At 51.3% G+C, this 21,987-nt stretch overlaps 1 protein-coding gene across 9 annotated transcripts in view; it reads left to right on the top strand.

Annotated features, from left to right (window-relative positions):
• Positions 1-20,098, top strand: part of Jakmip1 (janus kinase and microtubule interacting protein 1) — a 119,778-nt gene extending 99,680 nt beyond the window's left edge. For 2 of the 9 annotated variants that reach the window (XM_050141078.1, XM_050141080.1), the window contains exons 14-22: positions 1,495-1,596; positions 2,119-2,172; positions 2,707-2,772; positions 8,141-8,209; positions 9,411-9,500; positions 12,395-12,598; positions 12,841-12,906; positions 17,107-17,151; positions 18,198-20,095. In XM_050141078.1, coding sequence (XP_049997035.1) covers positions 1,495-1,596; positions 2,119-2,172; positions 2,707-2,772; positions 8,141-8,209; positions 9,411-9,500; positions 12,395-12,598; positions 12,841-12,906; positions 17,107-17,151; positions 18,198-18,227 — 726 coding nt within the window. In that variant the 3' untranslated portion in view covers positions 18,228-20,095. Of the gene's footprint in view, positions 1-1,494; positions 1,597-2,118; positions 2,173-2,706; positions 2,773-8,140; positions 8,210-9,410; positions 9,501-12,394; positions 12,599-12,840; positions 12,907-17,075; positions 17,152-18,197 lie in introns of all 9 variants that reach the window. The other 7 variants (XM_050141082.1, XM_050141083.1, XM_050141081.1 and 4 more) reach the window with 7 other exon arrangements.
• Positions 20,099-21,987: the final 1,889 nt, after the last annotated feature.

Raw genomic sequence — 21,987 nt, 5'->3', positions numbered from 1 at the left:
TCCACCCGTCTGTGGCACCTCTGCTCTTGTTTTCCTTCCTTTGTCGTGGAAGCTCTGTCTGTGACCCGAACTGTGTCCTGTTGACAAGGATGGGCCGCGTGGCGCGTGGCTTTCGCCTTCCGGTGTCGCAGTGTCCCTCAGCTCTAGCCTTTACTCATTCATCAGGAATCGAAAGTCCCGAGGTCATGCTTAGTACCCTGCCACTGTGAGAATGCCTTCTACAAGTCCTTTGCGTGACCCCCTTTCTTTCCCCCGAGAGCTCCACAGATACTGTGTGCTTTCCCACCGCCTTCAGAACCACTGGGAAGCAGTTTCACGACTTTGTTCATACAAAATAGGGGCAGTTCCGACCCCCCCCTTCTATGAAAAGCCTACCCAATAGCACCTCTGGTGGCAGCTGTGTGGGAGAAGTAAGCAGCCTTAGCCTCCTTGGCTGATAGAGCAGTATAAAGTGAGGTGAGCCAGCTCGGGCCTTCCCGGAAACTCAGGGAACAGCCCCTCCCCTCCCCTCGAGCCTCGCTCATGCAGGAACAGTGTGTTGGGGCATGCTTTCTAGGGTCACAGCAGTCTCCATTACTTCTCTTGCTTGTGTTATGAAGGGGTCCTGGGTCTGTAAGTTCTTTCTACTTAATTTCAGCTCCTCCCCCCCTCCACGGCAGCTTGATTTGAGGCAAAATCTGAGAGGGTTTTTCTGTGCTAACCGGTCACGACTCATCCACCAGTGTCACGGGCTTAAAGCCAGCTTCATGTAGAGAGCGTGCTAGAGACTTGGGTACTGTTCTACCAACATGATGCTGTAATCTAAGCAATGAGGCTCCCTCAGGCCTTTTACAAAATGCTCACATGGTAGATGCCTGATGAATGTCTCTTCTGGGACATCCGGCTGTAAATCTGAGGGGGCGGAGAGGCTGGGGAGTGGTCATGAATCTTGTTAGTGTGGATCAAAGGGAAAAAAAAAACCAAACCAAAAGAGTCTGTGAGCTGAGTCACCCATTATGGGAAGCAAGGAAAGTCAGAAGTGGGCCCAGTTCTGCCGCTTACTAACAGGGGCCCTCAGACTCAGCATTCCTAAGCCTCCATGGGCACATGCCTTATGAGGCAGCCTGGATATCAGATGGGATAATGATGTATCCAACCTAGAATAACCCACAGTGGTGGCTGGCTTCTGATCCCCATTGAATTTGATGCACTGTATTGATCAAGCCTCACCTTTGTAACTGCTGGGGTTTGGATTGCAACAGACAGACCCGTGAGGCCGTATTACCTGTTTCTCCCCAGCAATAGGCAAGAAGCAACGTGTGCAGAGAGGCCACTGGCCCTGGAAAGGCAAGAAGACATCACACGTCCCATAGCAGGACTGTGTGGTCTAGATGTGTGCTGTGTAGTTGCACCTTAGCCAGCCGGAATATGTCGCTTTTTGCTGATGACTTGGGAAAATGGCAAGAGGTGGATAGCACAGTCGAGTTCTGTCTTTAAACCACGTCTTTTCCCCAGGAGAGAGAGCGGAGGTCGCCAGCCTTTAACCTCCAAATCACCACCTTCCCCGAGAACAACAGCAGCGCACTCCAGCTGTTCTGTCACCAGGAAGGAGTAAAGGTAGCATGTTTGGGGGGTGGGGTATGCCCCCAAGGACCTGCCATTCAGGGGCGGGCTAAGTACCTGGTGTGGTGGTAAAGAGGGATTGCACCATCAGGTCAGGGACAGGGCCTTCTGCTGCTGTGTTGAAAGACAGAGAGGGGTCACCAAGTGTCACCCTTTACTTCTGCCCAACTACAGGCAGACTACAAACCCAAACTAGCAACTGGCTGTCTCTTTTTTTGCAGTGCCCAGCCTATAACAAGGGCTTTGTTGGTGGTAACTGTGGTTGGTCACAGACATGGAGCCCCACTAGACCTCACAGGCAGAACCTTCAGATTCCCGTGAGAAGCAGGGTTGTCCTGTAGTGAATCTCAGTAAATGAACCATAGCAACGCCTTCCCCCGCCTGCTTCAGCAGAGCCAGAGGCTGGGCCCCCGCCGTGGCGTCAGAGCCAAAGGAGGCATGTAAGCCCGGACTCTAGGATAGCTGTGGATTGTGTGAGCAGTTTACATGAGAATGAACGTTGGAAATCTTTTCCAGGGTGTGAATATCTCTGAACTTATGAAGAACTTAGATATCCTTGGCGATAACGGGGTAACTATGAGCGATCGGTTTCTGGTTCTGTGTTTGATTGGGGTATTCTGTGTGACCTTGTTTTGTTTTTAATTTTTCCTTGATTTAAAACATCTGAGAAGTACAATGGAAGGCTTTTGTATGGCTATATTCCCATGTGGGTGGTTGGGTTATGTTTGTCAGAGTGGGGTTCTGAAGTGAGGACAGCTTTACACTCTGTGAGTGAACAGGGGACCAACAAGCCTAAAGACAAATTGATTCACAGAAAAAGGGTCCCACTACTCAAGTTAAAAATACCAAGGTTAAAAGGTGATCTCTTTGCCTTGCATAATGATCATCTTTAAAGAGGCAGGCACCATGTCCCATCCCCAAACCTTGGTGCCACTCTGTGAACTGTCTCCACAGAGGGGCTGGAGCTGTTTGCCTCAGATGGCTGACCCCTGATGTTGAGTGGGGGCTGATCATCGGGGTGCACCCCAAAGGGGCTTGGTGCAGACTTGTCTGCCCTAGACTCAAATCCCAGTGTCAATGCCCTTGCCCGTTTTTGTGTTGTAGAATTTGAGGAATGAAGAGCAGGTTGCAGTAATCCAAGCGGGAACTGTGCTTGCCCTGTGTGAAAAGGTAGACACGGGAGTGTCCTTGTGCTCACATTTTGTCCCAGCACCCAGTACCATATCAGAAACTGTACATTGGTGTGTCGCTTTATTTGGAAGCATGTGTGTGGGTCAGTCTGCGTCTGCATGTACACATGCATGCCTTTGCGTGTTCACGATGAAGGACCACACATGCTCACTGCAGAAAAGCCTCGAAACCCAGGAAGAAGATGCCCCTGTCCCAGGAAACAAGCTATGACATTTGCTTTATTTCCTTTTGGTTTCTCCAATGTCCATTCTTTTTTTGGCATAGTCAACATGCTGTATTTCTCTCCTGCTTTCTAAGCCATTTAGAGTGGCTCACAAATATGTATTCAGATAGCACTGTCTTTCCTTCACAGTTACCCACAGAGAACCTCACCACCCCTTAGTGATTCAGTGTCCAGGGAGTGCCCATCCCTTCCTGTTTACCAGTGTGCCCTGGAGGGACACCTTCACAGTACATGTCTATAGGCATTGGAGAACCCATCTATAGTACATTCTGGAATAGGAATTCTGGCTAGATAGTAAGACCACTTGTCAGGGTTTTTGCAGGGTCAAAATGGTTTCTAGAGCCATAACCTGAAACTTTGGCACATGGTTGATTTCCACACTCAATATGGCTGTCACTAGGAACAAAACCATGGGAAGTTGGTAGTTATCATTGTATAGTGTTTAAAGATTCCAGTGTGCCTTGTGCATTTTCTTCTTTCTTGTCTGTCCATCCATCCATCTGTCCGTCCGTCCGTCCGTCCATCCATCCATCCATCCAGTCATCACATCAGCATTTGTTGTAACTGTTCCTTCTGTATATGCTTTGTGTATATTAAAGAGGTTAAATTTTGTCTGTTTATTTTTAAAGAATACATGCTGACTCACATTCCTCCCACAGTGTGACTGTGATCCTGAGATGCACGCAGCTTTCTAGTGTGCATGCAGTAGAGTCTTCCCTGCAGGTCTTCTCCTTTCACACCAGTCAGACTCTGAAGGGCCACTTTTGAAATGATGAGGTCTTAATGATCTTGATTGAACTCCGTCTTCCATGATCTTCAGAAACTTAAAATACAGTTTTCTCCCCTGGGGGCCTATCCATTCCCCAAGCCCCAACCAAGTAAAGGACATAAATTCATTGAGAGAAAACACTATGATGGTGCCTTGCCCAAGGTCTCATGGTCCTTATCTGGCCAAGTTTGCTTTCTCCAGTGGATGGTGGGTCAGTGAGTCACACTTGGATGGCTGATGGTTCATGAGGGGCAAGTGTCTGCCACCATGCTAGGCAGATGATTCAGTATATGACCCCTGGCATCAACAAAATCAAATGTGGTCTTGCAGCCTTTCATAACAGGCCATACTATAGAGTCACCCAAGTGCTGACTAACAATACACACCCCAGTATGTCCTACATTGACATAGCCTGTTAGTCCCGGGGGCCTAGCGACTCTCTGGAGTATGAGGAAAGGCCACCTTTGCATGCTCCCTAGCTACCACGGAGGCCGCTCCTAGTCTGAGCCTTGGCTTCACCATTTGCTCTTCCAGGTTCTCAGGATTTGATGAACAGAATAAGAACTGTCTTTGGCTTGGGGTGGCTGGCCCACAGTAGACAAGTGGACAATTGTAGGTACTGGTTCTCCAGCCCCTGGAATTGTCCCCCAGGGGCAGGGCTGTCCTAGTGGAAGGTGGGGAGCTCACTGGGAACAGACGTCAGGCAGTACAGTTTCATGACACTTCTTCTCACGCCTGTCCCGGCAGCTGTGCCAAGTCCAGCACCCTAGCACCTTAGGGCCACTAAACTTCTTGCATTCTCTTACAGAGGAAGAAATGGGGCCTGTCTGGCATCAGCTACACTCTGCTTGCCCTCCTTTGCCCACCTCTGCCTGCACTCTTCTCACTTTTACCAGCTTCCTGCTAGCTGACACCCATCTGCTCTGTCAGCCATCACCTCACCATGCTGGCCTACCTGTTCCACTCTGTGTCCTAAATACTAGAGAATGCCCTGGCTGCCTGGCCCTCAGTGCCCCATGAGAGCAGACAGCAGGGGATCCATGGATATCTGTGGGTAGAACTCTGAGTGCACGGAAGAAGCATCAGGCTGGAGGCTGGAGACTGGAGACTGGCCTTCAGCTGGTTCTCCTCAGACTTGGCTCTGCCAGACCCTGGTTCAGTCTTTTGCCTGTGAACTAAAGTAAATCCTGTGTGTTTACTGCTGCTAATCTCCTCCCTACTTGGAGAAAATGTCCAAGAATAGGGGTTGGATCTGGGTGGGAGCTGGGTCATGAGTCCTTTGAGAATGCTGACGGACAGCTGTGTGACCAGTATAGCCCTCACTAGCGGGGACATGGAGGTGCCTCAGATGTGGACAGTCGAGAGCAAGGAGGGACAACTGACTACAGAGAGGACAATTTGCACGACAGTGCCTTTAGTATGAATGTCAGAGAACTTGGTTAGGGACCCGGGAAGCTCTCCCCTCCTAACATACCTCACAACAAACAAACAAACAAACAAACAAACAAACAAACCACTGTCACTCAGTACCCAGTGAGCCCAGCCCAATTCTCCCTTAGCAGCACGAAGGCCATTTCTTGGTGTGCCGGCAAAGTGTATCCCAGTCTGGACAGGTGGTCCTTTGTTCCTGTGATGGTCTCTTATCAAGCAGCCTCTCTCCTCCTGCCCCCTCAGAAGCTTGGTCAAGCTCTGGGCTGTAGATAAAGTCCCACCAGACTCTCTCTGATCAGGTTAACTGAGCACAAGTTATCATGCTTAACCTTGACCCAGGTTCGAGCCCACAGAGAGGCTCAAATTTAAGACATAAAGCGGCGTGGCCCACCTGTGGCTCCCAGTCAAGCATACTCTTCTCCCTCAAAACCCTTTTCAAAACCCTCTGAAAAGTAGGCATAGAGCTCAGGAAGATGAAAAACATACTAAAAACTAAAACCAAGATAGCAACAAAAAAATCTCGCTATGTTATATTCTCTCTGTGAGCCATGGGTCAGAGGACAAGACCTAGCTAGACCTTCAGCCACAGCAAAGCTTTCTGAGTTGGCCTGTAGTCAGTATAGAGGGAGGGGAGAGTAGCCCCACCCCCACTGCAAAGCCCCTCCCCCCCAGGCTCTGCAGCTAATGATCCCTGGCATGAGATGTACTCATAAGACATCCAGTTTCTGGAGCTTCCCCAGTGGACAGGCTCGCTTCTTTCCTGTCCAGCAGAAGCAGTCTCCCCAAGGAGTGTGAGGTCCGCAAACAAACGCCAGCCAGCTCTCTGAGCCTGCTCTGTTACTGTCCATGGTCCTGAAAAGGGCGTGTGTCGTTCAGAACAGGAAAGTATCCCTAGGACCCCTTCCAAAAATGTATTTCATGCTCACATCAGGCTATTAAAAGCACAGCATTCTAAATTCCTCAACAGAAACATTTATCCTTCTCACAAGAAGCTAAACAAGCTGTGTGAGGAGGAGCTGCTTGGCATCTGTCTGCCGCTGCTCAGGGCCACGCTGACCTTGATGTTGTGGGAGGAATCTCTGACCATGGCTTTCACACCTCTCTCTCCCCTTCCACCCACATCCATGCTGGGCCTCCTCCACCCCACAGCCCTTTATTTGTAACCTCCTGTGTGCTTGGCTCTGCTGTTTCCCACCTTTGGGTGGCTGGTGGAAATTGAAATGACTGATCTGGTCATCATGTGAGCACCAGGACAAGATGAGCCTGTGGCCTCAGAAAGCAGCGTGGGCTTGCTGGAGGAGAGGGTAGAGCTAGCTTGAGATTGGTGAGCTGGGTGGATGCTAGCTTGACAATGGCCTGGGTCTGATGTTGAGGATGGAGATGCTGATGTCTGAGCAGCGTGTGCCAAGGCCCTGAGGTGAAAGGTGACTCACTCTGGAGCCCTGAGGTGAAAGATCTGTGCACTCTGGAGCCAGGTGCACTTCAGACAACTATGATACATGTGGCTTTGGTGAGGGGGCAGTGGGTGGGGATGGAGAATCAGCACCTCAGTGTAAGTCCTGTCTGGCCTAGAACCCATGTGTAGACCAAGTTGGCCTCGAAATCATAGATATCTGCCTGCCTCTGCCTTCTGAGTGCTGGGATTACAGGTGTGTGCCACCATGCCCGGGCAGACTCAGGTTCTGAAGGCCGGCAGAGCCTACTGAGGGACCATAGTGATCCTCAGAGGGGACCATGCTGTGTTGGCTTTGTCTGTGTTGTCAGAAGTAGAGGATGTGAGAAAACCTCCACAAGGCTGTGCCTGCAGTAAGGGTTGGGGCACCCAGTAGAGTCCATCATGGAGTAGGCACTGGGTGGTGCTCTGACCTGGGTGATGAACATGGGGAGGGAGTGTGGTGGGTCTGAAAAACAGGAAAAGAGCACAAAACACAGCATGGAGTGTCTGGACAGGGTGAGGCTCTCGAGGGCTGAGGTAGAGCCTGAAGGGCAAGGCGAGCTTTAGAGCAGGTTCATGGTGGTTAAGTTGGACCTCAGAGCTGTGGCCAGAGGAGAAGGAAACCAGTGAGTCCCGGGAAGCTATGGGAAGCCTCAGTCTGAAAAGAGGCACAGTGTCACGGGGCCAGACTGCAGCGCATCACAGCTAGAAGATCAAAATCATAATTCATACTCAGGTTCAAATCAACGAAACCCGAATACTCCTGGGTACCTTTGACACCCCCACCCAACCCCAAAGTTAGCCTAGTGACAAGGTTCAAATCAATGAAACCCGAATACTCCTGGGTACCTTTGACACCCCCACCCAACCCCAAAGTTAGCCTCGTGACAAGGACACACTGTGTACCGACATCTGTCCAGACCGAAGGCAGGTCATATGGCAGCCATCAGTGTGTGCTTCATGTGGTCTCTGGCATGTCTGAGGGTCCTCCTGGCTCTTGTCCACTTTCATGCCCTTGTTTCTCCACCCTACATGCATGTATCCAGCTCCTTTCTGCATCTTGCTCTCACAGCACGCCTTGGAAGTATCATGGGAGTGGCTTCCCTGTCTTGCAAGCTGGGTAGTATACCCGCTAGTTCACTGCTGTGTGACTTTGAACAAAGACTTAATGCAGTCTTCATGTCTTCACCTGAAAAAAATGGAGTTGCTGCTTTCCCCTGGGGTGGGCATGGGACGGTCATTGGGGGGTCACATGGATGACACACAGGCCTTCCAGCTACTGTCCACCCATGCACCTACTTAAACAGCCCTGATGGCACACACACAGCCACAGCCATGCACACACACAGCCCTTTGAATGTGTATCATTCCTCATCCTGAGCAAATGCCCGTATACAAATACTGGGTTACAAGGCCCAGTCCCTCTGATCCCCCGACCCCCGGTGTCCCTGCTCACTTGCCTATGTCCTCCTATCCTGCTGTTTTCTAGTGGCTGAAGCAGATAGAGGGAACAGAGGCAGCCCTCACCCAGAAGATGATGGACTTGGAGAAGGAGAAGGTAAAGATTCCACCACCTGAGTCAGGGGGCAGGATGGAGAGCTAAGGTGTTTGGCTTTTTGGGAGGCTCAGTTCCATTGTAGTTCTTCAGCCCTTGTGGGTCCTCTGAGCCATCCCCCACCCATGTGGGTCCTCTGAGCTGTCTCTGTTCTCTCCCTTCAGCCCCTGTGGGTCCTCTGAGCCATCTCCATTCTCTTACTTTCTTACTCATCCAGTTTTCAACTTAACACTCATTTCTGAGTCTGTGCCCCCATCCTGGACTCACAGGCCCTTGAGTCACATGACTGCAGCTTGAGACGTTTAGAGACACAGCATGACACACAGGAGCTTACAGTTGGAGTCTTTACAGGATAGCCTGGGGACCTGGAGTTTGTCCTCCCTGGTTATATACTGGGTTCTTTAATGCAGACCTGACTGGATTGTGGCCATGAGGGGTGCTATGCCCATGAGTGCCCTACTTGTGGGAGACATTGTCCTCAACCCAGAGAGGTAAGAGAAGCCATTCTAGAAGTCCTGGCTCTGAAGCCATCTAATACCAGTGTGCATTTCAAGTTCTCTTGAGAGCTCAATAAAGGAGGGGCCATCACACAGAGCCAACGCAGGACGTGGTGTCCAGAGAGTCCTGGGCAAACCTCAGAACCTGGGTTTCTAGTTACCCCTATCGTCAGTGGCACCATGGACAAGGCACTGGTCTCCTTGGCCTTCTGTTTCCTCATCTATAAAATTCAGGGGCTGCAATGTGAGTTGTGGCTCTAAGCCCTCATGGGTGTAGAATGGGACATGCAGTCTGCTCAGATGAGGCCCATGTAGAGGGAACCAGAGGCCTTCAGGGATGTATAACAGTAAGATCCATGGGAGGAGGGAGCGCAGCCTGGGCAGAGGATGCACTGCACCTGAGACCTGGACAGAGGATGCACTGCATCTGAGAACTGTTAAGACAATCTTCACGGTCCCAGGCCATAGCTCAGGGACTTGGGACTGTTATCAGCTACCCAAGAGGAGAGGGAACTGGAGTGAGGGTCATTCTGATTAGGCTTCTCCTGGACAGTCCAGGCAGCCCAGGGCAGCGAGGTCTCTGCAGGGAGTTCACACAGGGCAGTCAAGGCCTCCCCACCCCCAGCCCTGAGTCCTACTGGGCAGACTCCGCCTCCCTGCAGCTGACTGGCTCTGGCCAGGCTCCTAATGATGCTCCTCTCTTCCAGGACTTGTTCAGCAGGCAGAAGGGCTACCTGGAGCAGGAACTGGACTACAGGAAGGAAGCTCTCGACCAGGCCTACCTGGTAGGACCAGAAGTGGGTTTGACACTTTGGATTTCTCCTCTCGGCCTTAGAGGCTGCTTCCTACAGGCAGCACGCCAGGTTCAGGGTACAGTGCTGTGCCCTCTGCACACATAACTAGAATGACAGCAAGCAGTCAGGTGTTCCAGATGAGCCATAGGTCTTACAAAGAGTTGGTGACCTTGTTGTTTTTGTTGTTGTTGTGTGTGTTTTGACTAGCTTACTAAACTAGCAGTCATTTGAGCTGAATGAGTAAAGGCTTTTGTATATGCATTTTGATTCATAAACGTTTATTTATCCTTAAAATTCCAAAGGAGCTGGTGATATAGCTCAGTTGGTAGCATACTTGCCTAGCACACATGAAGCTCATTGAATCCCGAGTACAGAGTAAGCCAGGTATGGTGGCACCTGCTGGTAATCCCAGCACACAGGTGGGGGCAGGAGGATCAGGAGTTCTGTGTCATCCTCCACTATGTAGTGAATCCCAGACCAGTCCGAAAAAAAAAATCCCAAAGCAGATTTCCTAAGTAGGAAAAGGAGACAGTCCTGAAAGACCAGAGAGGTGAGGTGGTGAGCTGTGGCCAGATACCCCAGAGCAAGTGGGGAGTGTTTTCAAGTTCTTGAAACATTGTGTGCTTCTCAAGAGTCTGGGCGTCCTGAAGTTTGAGGTTCGGGTTCAGATGACCTTACACTCAAAGCCCCAAGTCACAGCACTAAGAGCTGTTCTTCCTTGTGGGTGGGCATATCAAACGAGGTTGTGGACATTTCCAAGATGTACCCATGGTGGAGGGAGGGACAGTGCCACTCTGTGTAGGAAGCAGCTGGTGTCCTTGATGCTCAAGTGAACCTTTGCCCAGATTGCAATCAAGACATGCAGGGTGAATAAGGAAACATGGAGGCAGAGGCTAGCCCACCTCCCTGGAAACATGGAGGCAGAGGCGAGTCCATCTCCCTGTAGTGGCTCAGAGGCAGCTCTTGCAACAGCAAATCTGACAAGACACAGCTGTTTTAGTGGCTTTTTGCATCAGAGAGATGGAAGACCTGAGAATTTTACAGGAAGGATTTCCTTTGGCTTGTGATTTCAAAGGTGTCGAAAGCACTTTTGTTCATAGCATAGGGGCAGGAAGCAGAGAAAGGAGCCATAGGAAAGGGCCAAGGCAAGATATGTCTGGAAGAACTCACCTCTAGTCACTTATTTCCTCCAGCATGGTCCCACCTCCTGCCTGCCATCACCTCTCAGTAATGCTTCCCATCCAGGGAATTAACCCATTGATGAGGTCAGACCCTCAGGATCGCATCTCCAGAAATGCCGCCACAGACATCCACGAAGCAGCGTCTTCCCCTGTCACGCCTGTCTCTTGTCACGTGATATGGCGGACACCAGCATGGAGGGCAATGGCTGAGCGAACACACTCTGGTCTCTGCTCTGGCTCATCTGCCCAGTTCTCCATTTTGATTTTCCTTCACCCTCATCCAGCTTTGGTCCTTGTAAACAGCTATGGAGATCACACCCGCACTGTCCAGCACGGCCTTTCAAGCATGCTTAGCAGCTCTAAAGGACACTCCTCAGAGATGCTGCAAGGACTTAGATGCCCCCAAGGGGAGCTACATTAGGTGGAAAGCTGAGGGTCCTGATCCTAAAGAACTCACACTGTGCCAAAGGGCAGCTGTGGTGCTGAGAGGGGAGGAGGCCAGCCCTTTCCAAGTGCTGTGGCTCACTGGGGCCTCTGCAGAACAGCTGGTGCCCAGTTATCTTCTGATGACCGTGTGCAGGCAGGCTCAGGACCTCGGGCATGCTGGCTCTTGGAAGGTATTCCTACCTTATGACCCTGGTCCCCGTAAATGACACATCCATCCCTGAAAAGTGCCATAAGCTGCGAGTGGGCAGGATGCACCCAGAAGGATTTCAGTCTTGGGAGATTTGAGACAATTCTCACAAGGCACCAGGTTCACTTTGAGCCTGGCCAGTGATCCGCTTACCTCCTGCATCCAGGCTGGGGAAGGGAAGGTGCTCAGTGCATGCCTGTCTCCCTTTGTCGTGGTGTGGAGTGAGAAGTAGGTGAGATAGGCCCACAGTGGCATCTAGGTGTGGAGGTGGGGGCCAGTCTGGAAGCTGGCAACCAGAGGGTTGCTGAATGGAGAGGTGTGAACCAGAAGTCAGATGAGTTCCTGTCCCAGTGGAGCCCAGACAAAGGCCATATGGAATCCCACGGCTCTGCCTTCCACTTTCACAGAGCCAAGACCTGGAGAGAAGGTGATAGTGTCTGTGGTAAATCATCAGGACCCAGCAGGGCTAGGATCTGTCTAGGAAGTCAAAACAATGCTGCACGGGGTGGGGCTGGTAGAGCCTTGCTTGCTGCTCTGCCTCATAGCAGGATGGGTTCCTTTACATGGTTATGGCGTTTCTTAGCAAGGGGTGAGGGGCTTTGGGGAAGCAGGAGAAAGATAGTTTTTTCCTTCACCCCTAGGCACTATGGTAAGGTCACTCTTGAGTTTTCAGCAGGGGATCTGATGTTACTCCCAAAGAATTCAAACCCTGAACTCAGCCTGTGGGTCATGACCCCTTTGACAAACCTCTAACTCCAAAACAATTTATAGCATGACTCACAACAGTAGCAAAATTAGTTATGAAGTAGCAGTGAAAATAGTTTTATGGCTGGGGGTCACCACAGCAGGGGGAACTGCATTAAAGGGTTGCAGCATTAGAAAAGTTGAGAGCCATTGAGCAGTAAGCATCACAGGGGCAGCATGGGAAGGTCCCTCTGGCCAAGGCACACACTTGCTGCTCCCCTGGACCCTGCATGCGGACACTCCCTTCCTAGCGTGGACTCGAGCAGCACTGCTCTCCTGATAGCATGTGATTGTCTACCTTTTCGTAACCTCAACCGTCTGTGGTTTGGGCCCTGCAGAAAATCCAGGACCTGGAGGCCACCTTGTACAATGCGCTGCAGCAGGAACCCGGGAGAAGAGCCAGCGAGGCACTGAGTGCCAGCCAGCGCGAGGACCTGCAGGCAGCTGTAGAGAAGGTGCGCAGACAGCTCCTGCATCAGAGCCGGGAGTTCGACAGCCAGATCCTGCGGGAGCGAATGGAGCTGCTCCAGCAGGCCCAGCAGGTACTGGCGGTGGCCCCCACAGTGTCCTTTTCTCGTCCATGCCTCCAGTATACGCTGGGCCACTGATGACCCATTCCTCTGTAATGGAAACCTATTCCTCTGTAATAAGTCAAAAGAGAGTGTTCCTCTGGGGGCTGTCAGTGTGTCCCTCCTTCACAGCTTCTATGCTGGACCACCATAAAAGATAAAAGTTAGGTTTGGGACTTGGAAGTCTTTCTGACGCATGGCTTGATGTGTTTCAGAAAATCCGGGAGATGGAGAGCAAGTTGGAACTGCAGAGGCGCCAGCTGAAGGAGCTGGAGGAAAAGGTAGGTGGCTAGGAGTGCCAAGACTTCAGGCCTGAGATACAGGCTGGTGTCTGCCTGCCAGTTCTGGGTTTAAATCCGGGCTTCCTGTTCCCCCAAATCTCTCCAAGAAATCCAGGGTCCCCACAGGCTCTCAGGTAAAGATGCTGCCTCCTCAGTGACTGTAACAACTGGATCTGCCCCCCCAGCTTTGTGTGTGTGTGTGTGTGCATGTAAGTTCATATTTGTGTGCATGTGTTTGTTCCACAACCCACCCCAACCCCTCTGCTGCAGGTGATCTTAGAGCGAAAGGATCAGGCTAAACTGTGATGAGGCTCTCATGCCTCAGAAACAGCTGTCACCCATCTCCATGGATTCGCTCACTCTCTGTGATGCTCCTATGCAGAAAGCCAGCAAGGCTGGCTCAGCCTGTGGGTACCTGTGGGCTTAGGACTAGTTTGGGGTGATGTGATCAAGGCCAAGGTGGACCAGGACAATGACCCTCGGTCCCAGGAAAGAAGGCGTAGTGGTTATTTTCTCTCATTGCACTCATCAAATATACAATGAAAGCAGCTTCAAGGGGCAGGGGCTTATCCGTGCTCACAGGTCAAGGGGATACACTCATCATGGCTGGGAAGGTGAGGCAGCTGCCTACCATGAGGAAGCAAAGAGAAATAAAAGCTGATGTTCAAGTTATCTCCTCTTGTATGTATGTGTGTGTGCATGCTCACATGTATGTGCATGTGTGCATGATCACATGTGTGCGTGCTTGTGTTACATACTCATGTGTGTGCATGCTAACATGTGTGTACATGTACTGACATGTGTGGATGTGTGCATGCTCACATGTGTAGGTGCTGGGCAGGTGCATGTTTGTTCATATAACCATGGAGGCCAGAGTTGATGTCAGGTGTCTGTGACAGTCAACCTTAGGTATTGAGGTAGAGTCTCTTGTTCGACGTGGGGCTCACCAGTTCCGGCTAGTCTAGCTAGCCAGCTTGCACTGGGGATACTCTGACCCTTCCTCCCTCACACTAGGATTCCAGGCTGACTGCCATATCAGTCTGATTTCTGTGTAGGTGTTGGGGATCTGAACTCCAACCCTCATGCTTGGGCAAGCTTTTTACCCGTATCTCCAGCCATTACCTTCCCCCTTTTTATTCAATCTGAAACCCCAGTCCATGGAATGGTATCCCCTATGTATAGGTTAGGTCTGTCAACTTCAGTTAACCCACTCTAGAAATTTTCTTGCTGAGCATGGTGGTGCACGCCTTTAATTCCAGCACTTGTGAGGCAGAGGCAGGAGGATCTCTATGAGTTCAAGGCTAGTCTGGTCTACAGAGTGAGTTCCAGGACAGGCTCCAAAGCTACACAGAGAAACCCTATCTCAAAAAATCAAAAAGAAAAAGAAAAAGGAAGAGAGAGAGAGAGAGAGAGAGAGAGAGAGAGAGAGAGAGAGAGAGAAAATCCCGTATATGTGCTTAGAGGTGTGTGGTTCCCAGGTGATTCTTCAGTCTATCAAGTTGGTAATCAGTGTTAACCATCACAGAGACAGCCAGCGTCACCCAGTGCTGCTGCTGCCTTGGGCAGACCTCGAGACTACTTCAGGATCACACAGGCAAGGTGGCTCTACTGAGGCCATTGTCACCTCCTGTGATGATACCTGCTAACTGTGCATCCTTCGAGGACAGGGATGGAATTTCACCGTCTGTTCCTCCAAGGCAGAGAATGGAATGGTCTCAGACAAATTCATGAAGAACAGCTTATGCCACCGAGCAGGGCAGTAAGGTCAACCTTACCTCTGTGGGGTGGTGAGGACACTCTTCTGACTCAGTCTGGTTATGGCGGGGGGAGGCTAATGTGCCTGAGTAGACAACTCTATCTGGACCCTAAAGGTGGGGGCATGTAGAAGCCCAGAAAGAAAGAGAAGGCCACTTCTGGGCAGAAACATCCCAGGCCAGCTTGTGAGAAAGGAACGTGACTCTCCAGAGACAAAACTGGGACAAGTCGCTGGAAGTCAGTGGACAGCAGAGTTTGGGGCTCTTCATAAGTGGGGCAGCCTTCCTGGTGGCTATCAGATAGCACATATGGAAGAGACGGGGGAGAAAGAACACTCTTGAGACTCCGTATGGGACAGGTGTATTCTCTCCTATCTCCCTGGGAAGGGAAATTCAAACAGGCCAATCACCAGTCTCACCCTGTAGGGAGTTCCTGGGTGCATAGCTGGCTGTGTCTGCAGGGGGCGTCAAAAATCTGTGTCTAGGCAGTGGCTGGGTTCTCCCTCCACTTCCCTGACTGGGGAACCCTTTATGTGGCTGTCCTAGATCCTAGAGTCCCCATCGGACAGGTGCCCGGCCCTTCTCAACCCTCTAGGACTGTTGGAAAATCCCAAGGGGAATGCCAAGTTGAATCAACTGAGAACACTGTCTCCATGACTGGGCTCAGGACAACCTGAGATTCTGGCACCTTATATGGGAGTCTTCTTACTGCTCTGAGACTGAGGCTCCTTTTCTCCCTGGGCAATAGCAAGGAATCCATTAGAGGGCACGGGGTGGGAGTGGTGAACTCTGTCTGCCTTTCCATCCTTAGACACCTTGAGGGTCCCAGCCAAATATGACAACAATTGGTACAAACATGGCCACAGGGGCTGTTGCCAATTCAAATGTTAAAAGTGAGGGCATGGGAGACGGCTCAGACAGCAAAACGCTTGCTTTGCAAATGTGAGGACTGGTGTTTGGTCCCCATAACTCACATCAAAAGCCAGCTAGGTGTGGCGGTACAGTGTAAACCCAGTGCCGTGGAGGTGGAGACAGGCAGGCTGTCCTGGGGCTCACTGTCAGATAGTTCAGCCTCGCTGATGAGTTCTGGGCCAGTGAGATATCCTGGCTCAAAAGGCCAAAGAGGACAGTGCCTAAGGAATGACACTTGAGGTTGTTGTCCTCTGCCCTACATAACGTGCATGCACACCTGCACACATGTGGGCCCACATGCACACAAACATACATATACATACATGTATAATGTTGTCAAAACTCAGGCTGGTCAGGTGTACTGCCTATGCCTCCATGGGGAAGCACTGGGTCGTTGCTTGGATTGTTTTTCTGGTCTCTCAGATTTTCTCAGAGCTGATTTGTGGATGTTCCACCCCCATCTTCCCAGGAAGGTATAACAGGTCAAATATGCAGAAGAAGAGAGTGACCTGACTGCTGGATTACTGGCTAGCCCTGTGACTAGGGGTGCCTGCTAGGCCTAACTCACCTGTAGGTCCTCCTAGTCTCTCCCTGCCAGTGATCATGGGAAGCTGATCCCATCGACTGTGGCTTACTGATGATCCCTCCTTGCATGACCAGACTCTTACTCACAGTCCACTGGGTGGTCTCACCAAAACCCCCTCCTCCTGTGCCTCAGTTTCCTCATGTAGAGAAGAACATGAAGGGCTCCAGGATTACAGCGGCCCCTTTTAGTTCTTGATCCTAGAGATTCAACAGAAGAAAGCGGTGGCCATTAGTTGGATTTTCACTTTTCTCTACAATCAACTAAGAAACTATGACCTTGTTCTATGACCTTGTTTGGTGGGGTTACTTTTTTAATATCCCCAGATGACAGACAGATATGTTTCCTCTGAAGACTGGTGATTCTGTTTGGACAGGGCAAGTGCCCGAGTAGATTAAGAAAATAATATATATTCTTTTGAACTAACCAATGAGACTTTTCTATTTTTGTAAGGTTATTTTCCCAGCAGTGTTTTTCTTAAGTTGACTGGTGAAAAGGCACGCAATGTTTCAAATATAAACAAATCACTTGGAATGGACAGTGTAGGGAAGGGTCACTTGACCACAGGTCAGCCTGCATACCTCTCTTGTTGCTGCCCACCATAGCATATACTGGTGAAGCATAGCCATGACTTTGGGTGGGCCCTTCCCTTGCGTTGCCCTGTGTAGCCTTACCTTTATCCCTCAAAGTGTCTGTGCATGGCATACATGTAGGACACCTGATAAGTGTGTAGGGATAACCCGCCCAGCCCATAAGGCTGGAGAGAGCTGTCGGCTCCTGCAGTCAGCTTCCCTCCGCCCGTCTCTCTGCTGCCCCCTAGTGTTCTTGTAAGATACTGTCACTGAATTCCATACCACATCTCTCACATCTTTTTTTCTTTTCTTTTCTTTTCCTCGTTTTCTTTTGGTCTTATGTTATAGTTTTTGTTCCTTTTTTTGTTTTTCTCACTAGCATTCATTCTGTGGCCTTGATGACTCCCATGCGCCGAGAACTCGGGTGTGTATCCTTTACTTTCCATTGACTGATGCAAAGCTGCCTGAGAGGGGAGGTTGGCTCCCCTGGGAGACGAGGTGCCTGGAAGGCAACCTTGTTCTGAGGTCTCCCACTTCAGCCCCTTGGGGTCTGTGTAGTCCTGGGTCCCTGGGGTCTTGCTGTAGAGACACGTGACGGGGCTCATTGAGATAGACAGCCCCCGGGCATTTCACTCACAGAGCCGTTTATGTCCCATTCCCAAAGCTTCCTCCAGCCTGGCTTAGTTCCTGCTCTGTTGCCGTGTGCACATCTCCTGTCTTGTCCAAAGCAAGTGGCCTTCTAGGGCCAAAGAGCAGCAGGTTGATGGCCCAGTGGCTCATGAGGCTAGATCCTGATAGGACTGTACAGTGTCCAGGAGCCAGGAGTGCCCTGCTCCTCACCTCTGTAACTCAACCTGCATGGCCAGATATGATGGCCAATTATATTCAGAGACCCCAAGAATGAAGGCATTGGTATTGCCCTAGCTGTTGTCCCCTTGTACCCAAGCACCTAGCTCTTAACCGGAGTTCCTGCTTTGGGACCTCAGCTGTTCCACATTCTCTAGGCGCTGAGTGTTCATCCTTGGGCTGGTATCTGCCAGGACCTCTAAATTTTGGAGTCTTGACCTTGAAACCAACCTAAGCTGAGGGTTCTTAAACTCCAGGGTGCTCTTGAAGCCCACTAGATCCCTAGATGGTCCACCAAATGTCCTTAGGGATGTCTTTGACTCCGACACTAACCCACAAGGATTTAGGTTGGGTATCTTCTATGTCCCAGTGCCTGGGATATGGCCAGACATGTAGTGACTGGTCATTGTATGTAGAAAGAATGAAGGGGTGGCCTGAGGTGTGGGAGACAGCTCACACAATGCCCCAGTGATGAAGCCCTGGGGCTGGGGCTATCCAAACCCTGCTCTGGACAGCTGTCAAGAGAGGTCAGGATGGCAGGGGCTTGAAGATAATCTAGGGCCCCCTTCCCTCTTCTTAACACTTGACTTTTGTTTCACTTCAAATTATTCCTTACTCTTACAGGCTAGACAAAGAGCTTTCGGAATCACTTGAGTCCCTGTGGTGCCCCATCCTCACTCAGACCAAAATCCAACAGTGCAACAAGTTATTCGAAGTCCGGAGCCTGAACCCAGAACTTATGCACATTTGACAGTCACTTAAAGGGGAGGTCCGGGGACCTGGCCGACCTCTGCTGTGGAACTCTGTGGGACAATGGGGAAGCCTCCCCAGTGTCTCCACTGTGGCATCTTCGGGAGCCAAGGACAAAGGATCTGGATGGCAAGAATCTAAGTGCAATTAGCGGAAACCCAGGGCATGAGAGCTGCTGCCTCGGGGGATAGGTGCAGGCCTGTCCCCATGCTGTGTGCCTCCCTGAAGGTGCTATATGTGCCTAGATGGTTACAGACACCCCCTCTGCCCTATGTACATAAACCTCCATGGACTGAGTGTGCTCTTCTGGAGTCTGTCTGCCAGCGCAACCAACCAAACCTCTGGCTCTGTGCACAGCTGAACTTGTAGCTGGAGGCCAGCAAGAGAGAGCCCTGTGGATTGTAGATTTCTGAGGAAAACTGAAGGCTCCAACACTCTTTTAGGTGTGATACCGCAGAAGTCCCAGAGCATGGCCCTGCCTCAGAATGGGGAGGGGGTGAGGATTGAGAGAGCAGGCCCAAGCTGCCTGTTACAGTTTGTAGGGGTAGCCTAAAAAGGATCTCAGGCTGTTAGGGCAGAGCCCAGAGTCTCTGAGCTCAGCGGTCTGAGGCCAGGGGTACCCTTCTACTATAGAGAAAATACCATAGAGCTGAGGCCAGAGGTACCCTTCTACCATGAGCCTTCACTGCCCAGGATCCTTAGTAGAGAGTAGTCATCTCTTCAGGTGTTGGAGCCTCCCCAGAGCACAGTGGGTAAGATGGGGGTGGCACACCCTGGGTTCACTGGAAACTAAGTGCTGGAGGTTGACTTCCAGAGGAAATTACCTGAGAAGTAACTTTAAGATGCGCCTGTCAATCTAGGGCAGGTGGGATGGGTCACCTCCAAAAGGTATCTGCCCATGGCTATACTCTCCCAAACTTGGGGCACAGAGAATGTTAGCCGTCAGACTGGCAGAGTGGAAGACAGGCACGGTGGTGAGTCTGTGTGGGGAGCCTGCCATGAGTTTAGACTTGGCAGGGTGGCAGCGGGCTGTGTTGGACCAAGTAGGTGGCACCATGATTTCCTGGAAGCAGACAGAAATGATTGGAGTTCAGATCAGGCCCATCAAGGGGACTATGGAGCAGGGGCCTGACCTTGTAGGGAAGCCATATCCAAAGACAGAGAAGCAAGGACCGTGCTGTGTGTAGAAGGGAGCTGTCCAGACAGAAGGTCGTTCCAGCAGACGTGAAGTCTGAAGCTGGAAGCTGGAACCAGGACGGCTCAGAAGTGTTGATTCTTTGCTGAAATCCGAATCCCCAAACACCTACGACCCACAAGCCCCATCTCTGGGACTTACTCAGTGGCTTAATTAAACTCCAGGGAACCCATCTCTGACAACAGAGATACCCGAGTCATTGAGTGGCAGGAACGTGGGTACCAGTCAGGAAAATGGAGAGCGTTCCTGCTTTCCCTGGTAGAGATGTGGGGTGCACTGTAGTCAGGCCTTCTGGGGCATCCCAGAGAGTCATGGAGAAGTTGGCCTCTGTGTCCCTGCGAATATCTGTCTAGCATCCCCACTGGCTGTGTTGGAGTGTTGTCCTTATACCTCCTGTCCATACTTACTGTGAGGGAGAGGGCAGCCTTCTTGTCTGCTTGGCTTTTCCACTCAGCACCTTATGTGACAGTGGCCTTAACTCTGCAGTCAGACCCATCTGGGCACCCCCAGCTCAGCCATGTCCCTGCTGCAGACAAATCGCGTTCTTGTGACTCTGAGGGACACATCTTACAGATCCCAGGCCGTGACTCATGGAAGAGCTTCTGTGACCACAAATGGACAGGTGAACCTGCATCATTCCACAGGACCTCTGACATCCCAACAGTGGCTGGCAGGAGCAAGCATCTGAGTCCCTCATGGGGTGGTCCTCCCAGCCGGGGCCAGTGTCCACCCGCTTCAACCTCCAGGAGGCCACTCATGCCCAAGAGAATGCAACTCACACAGGCAGGTGTGCAAACTGCCCCACTCTCGAACAGGACCCAGAATTCTCTGTCACTATCTTAGGTATTGCTACCTAAGGCCCCATTAGGAACAAGCCTGGCTAGGAGCCATGGTGCTCAGGGAACCGAAGAGCTGCCTGGTGGCAGAGATGCTCCTCTCTTCTTTCCAGCCCTGGGTCCAGTGAGACACAGTCTCAGGGCTCTCGCTACCCATTAACACTTGTGTGCAGTTTCCAGGGGAACAGAGCTACAGAGTCAGTCTCCAAGGTCAAGGCCACATTTTTTTTTTAAACAGGAAGGCAGGTGGAATCTTTCCATGGCCCTCCTCCCAGACCCACTAGGAGGATGAGGCCATAGCCCTTCCTGTGAAGTCTTCAAATACAAGGTTCTTCTTCAGTACCCTGGCCTTCTAAGCCAGTGGCATGCAATTTTTAGTGGCACAGAGAAACCAGGGAGTCAGGGCTAGTCTGCCGCTCTTGCAGCCTGTGGGGGCTAAACAGAGCGGCCTGGGCTGGGGCCAGGTGGCCAGCTGAGCTGAAAACTGAGGGTCTCTGGCTTTAAAATGGAGGGTGTCCCTAAGGCTGTAAGACCCATGTCCTACCAGCCTACCAGCTCCTCTTCACTTTGCATCTCTAGCTGGTCACAGGGAAGTTTTTGCTCAAGTGCTCTGGCGAGCACAGTGTGGAGCCTCACCCCTGCCCATCAGCTGTGTGGGAGGTGGGGCCTGTGTCCTCGCTCAGCTCTATGTGGAGTTCAGCCAGCCTGAAGTCCTCCCAGTTGCTTCCTACCCCCACTGGGCAGGAACTATGATGATATGGCATGCTGGAGGGCCCTAGACCAAGGCCTTGTTCCCTGGAGAGTTGCAGCCTGCCTCCCCCTTGTCTACAAGGCCCCTGTTTTCCATGGATTCCCTAGCCAGGTTGCAAGCAGGAGTCCCCCTGCCCCAGAACTCCCAGCATCATGATGGGAGTCCCTTAACAAGCTGAGATTAAATATCCTTTTTTATTTTTCATATTTAATCTCAGCTTGTTAAGGGACTCCCATTATGGAACAGGAAACCCTGAACCAAGCACTTTGCTACCTTCCTCCTCTGTCATATTGTTAAAACACTCTTAGGGGTTTCTGCAGACCCCAACCCGTGTGTTCAGGGCCCTACTCTGACAGAAGGAGTGGGGTCTCCTAGGCTGAACCTGCCCCCCTCTCCCTCCCTTCCCCTTTACCTCAAGGCTGAGGTTTTAAGATGAGTGCCCCAGTCAAGACCTGTGTCCTTTCTGTGGCCATTTCTCAGTCATGTTCCCAAAGGCGTTAGGCCCTGCCCTTACGCAACGGGGCCACAGTACCAACCCTCTACCTGGCAGCCATTTCTCTTTTCAACCTCCCCAGCCCCACCCTTCTCCCCCTAAGTCTTAGTGATTCACCAAGAAGAGCTAGCTGTCCTGTGCCTGTGTGGGCAAGAAGGGCTGTTTCTCGGGAGCCCATCTCTTGGTCTCCGCTGCCTTCAGCTAGCAGCCTTCTTCCCACGGCAGGTGGCATCTTGTGGCCAGTGTTTCTGGGGCTCACAAGCCAAGTACTTGGGGAGTCATTCTGTGGTGGGGTAAAGAGCTGTTTACTGTGCATGGTGTCGTTTTGCAAGGTGCTGGCCACTTGCCCAGTAGACTACAGCAGCTAAGCAACAAAGCTGGTCACAGCC

The sequence above is a fragment of the Alexandromys fortis genome, unplaced genomic scaffold (assembly GCF_014885135.2).
Source record: "Alexandromys fortis isolate MF-2015 unplaced genomic scaffold, M_Fortis_MF-2015_v1.1 scaffold_7, whole genome shotgun sequence".
Lineage (NCBI taxonomy): Eukaryota > Metazoa > Chordata > Mammalia > Rodentia > Cricetidae > Alexandromys > Alexandromys fortis.
The sequence above is the reverse complement of the archived record's forward strand: the minus strand, read 5'-3'. Positions and strand labels throughout refer to the sequence as shown.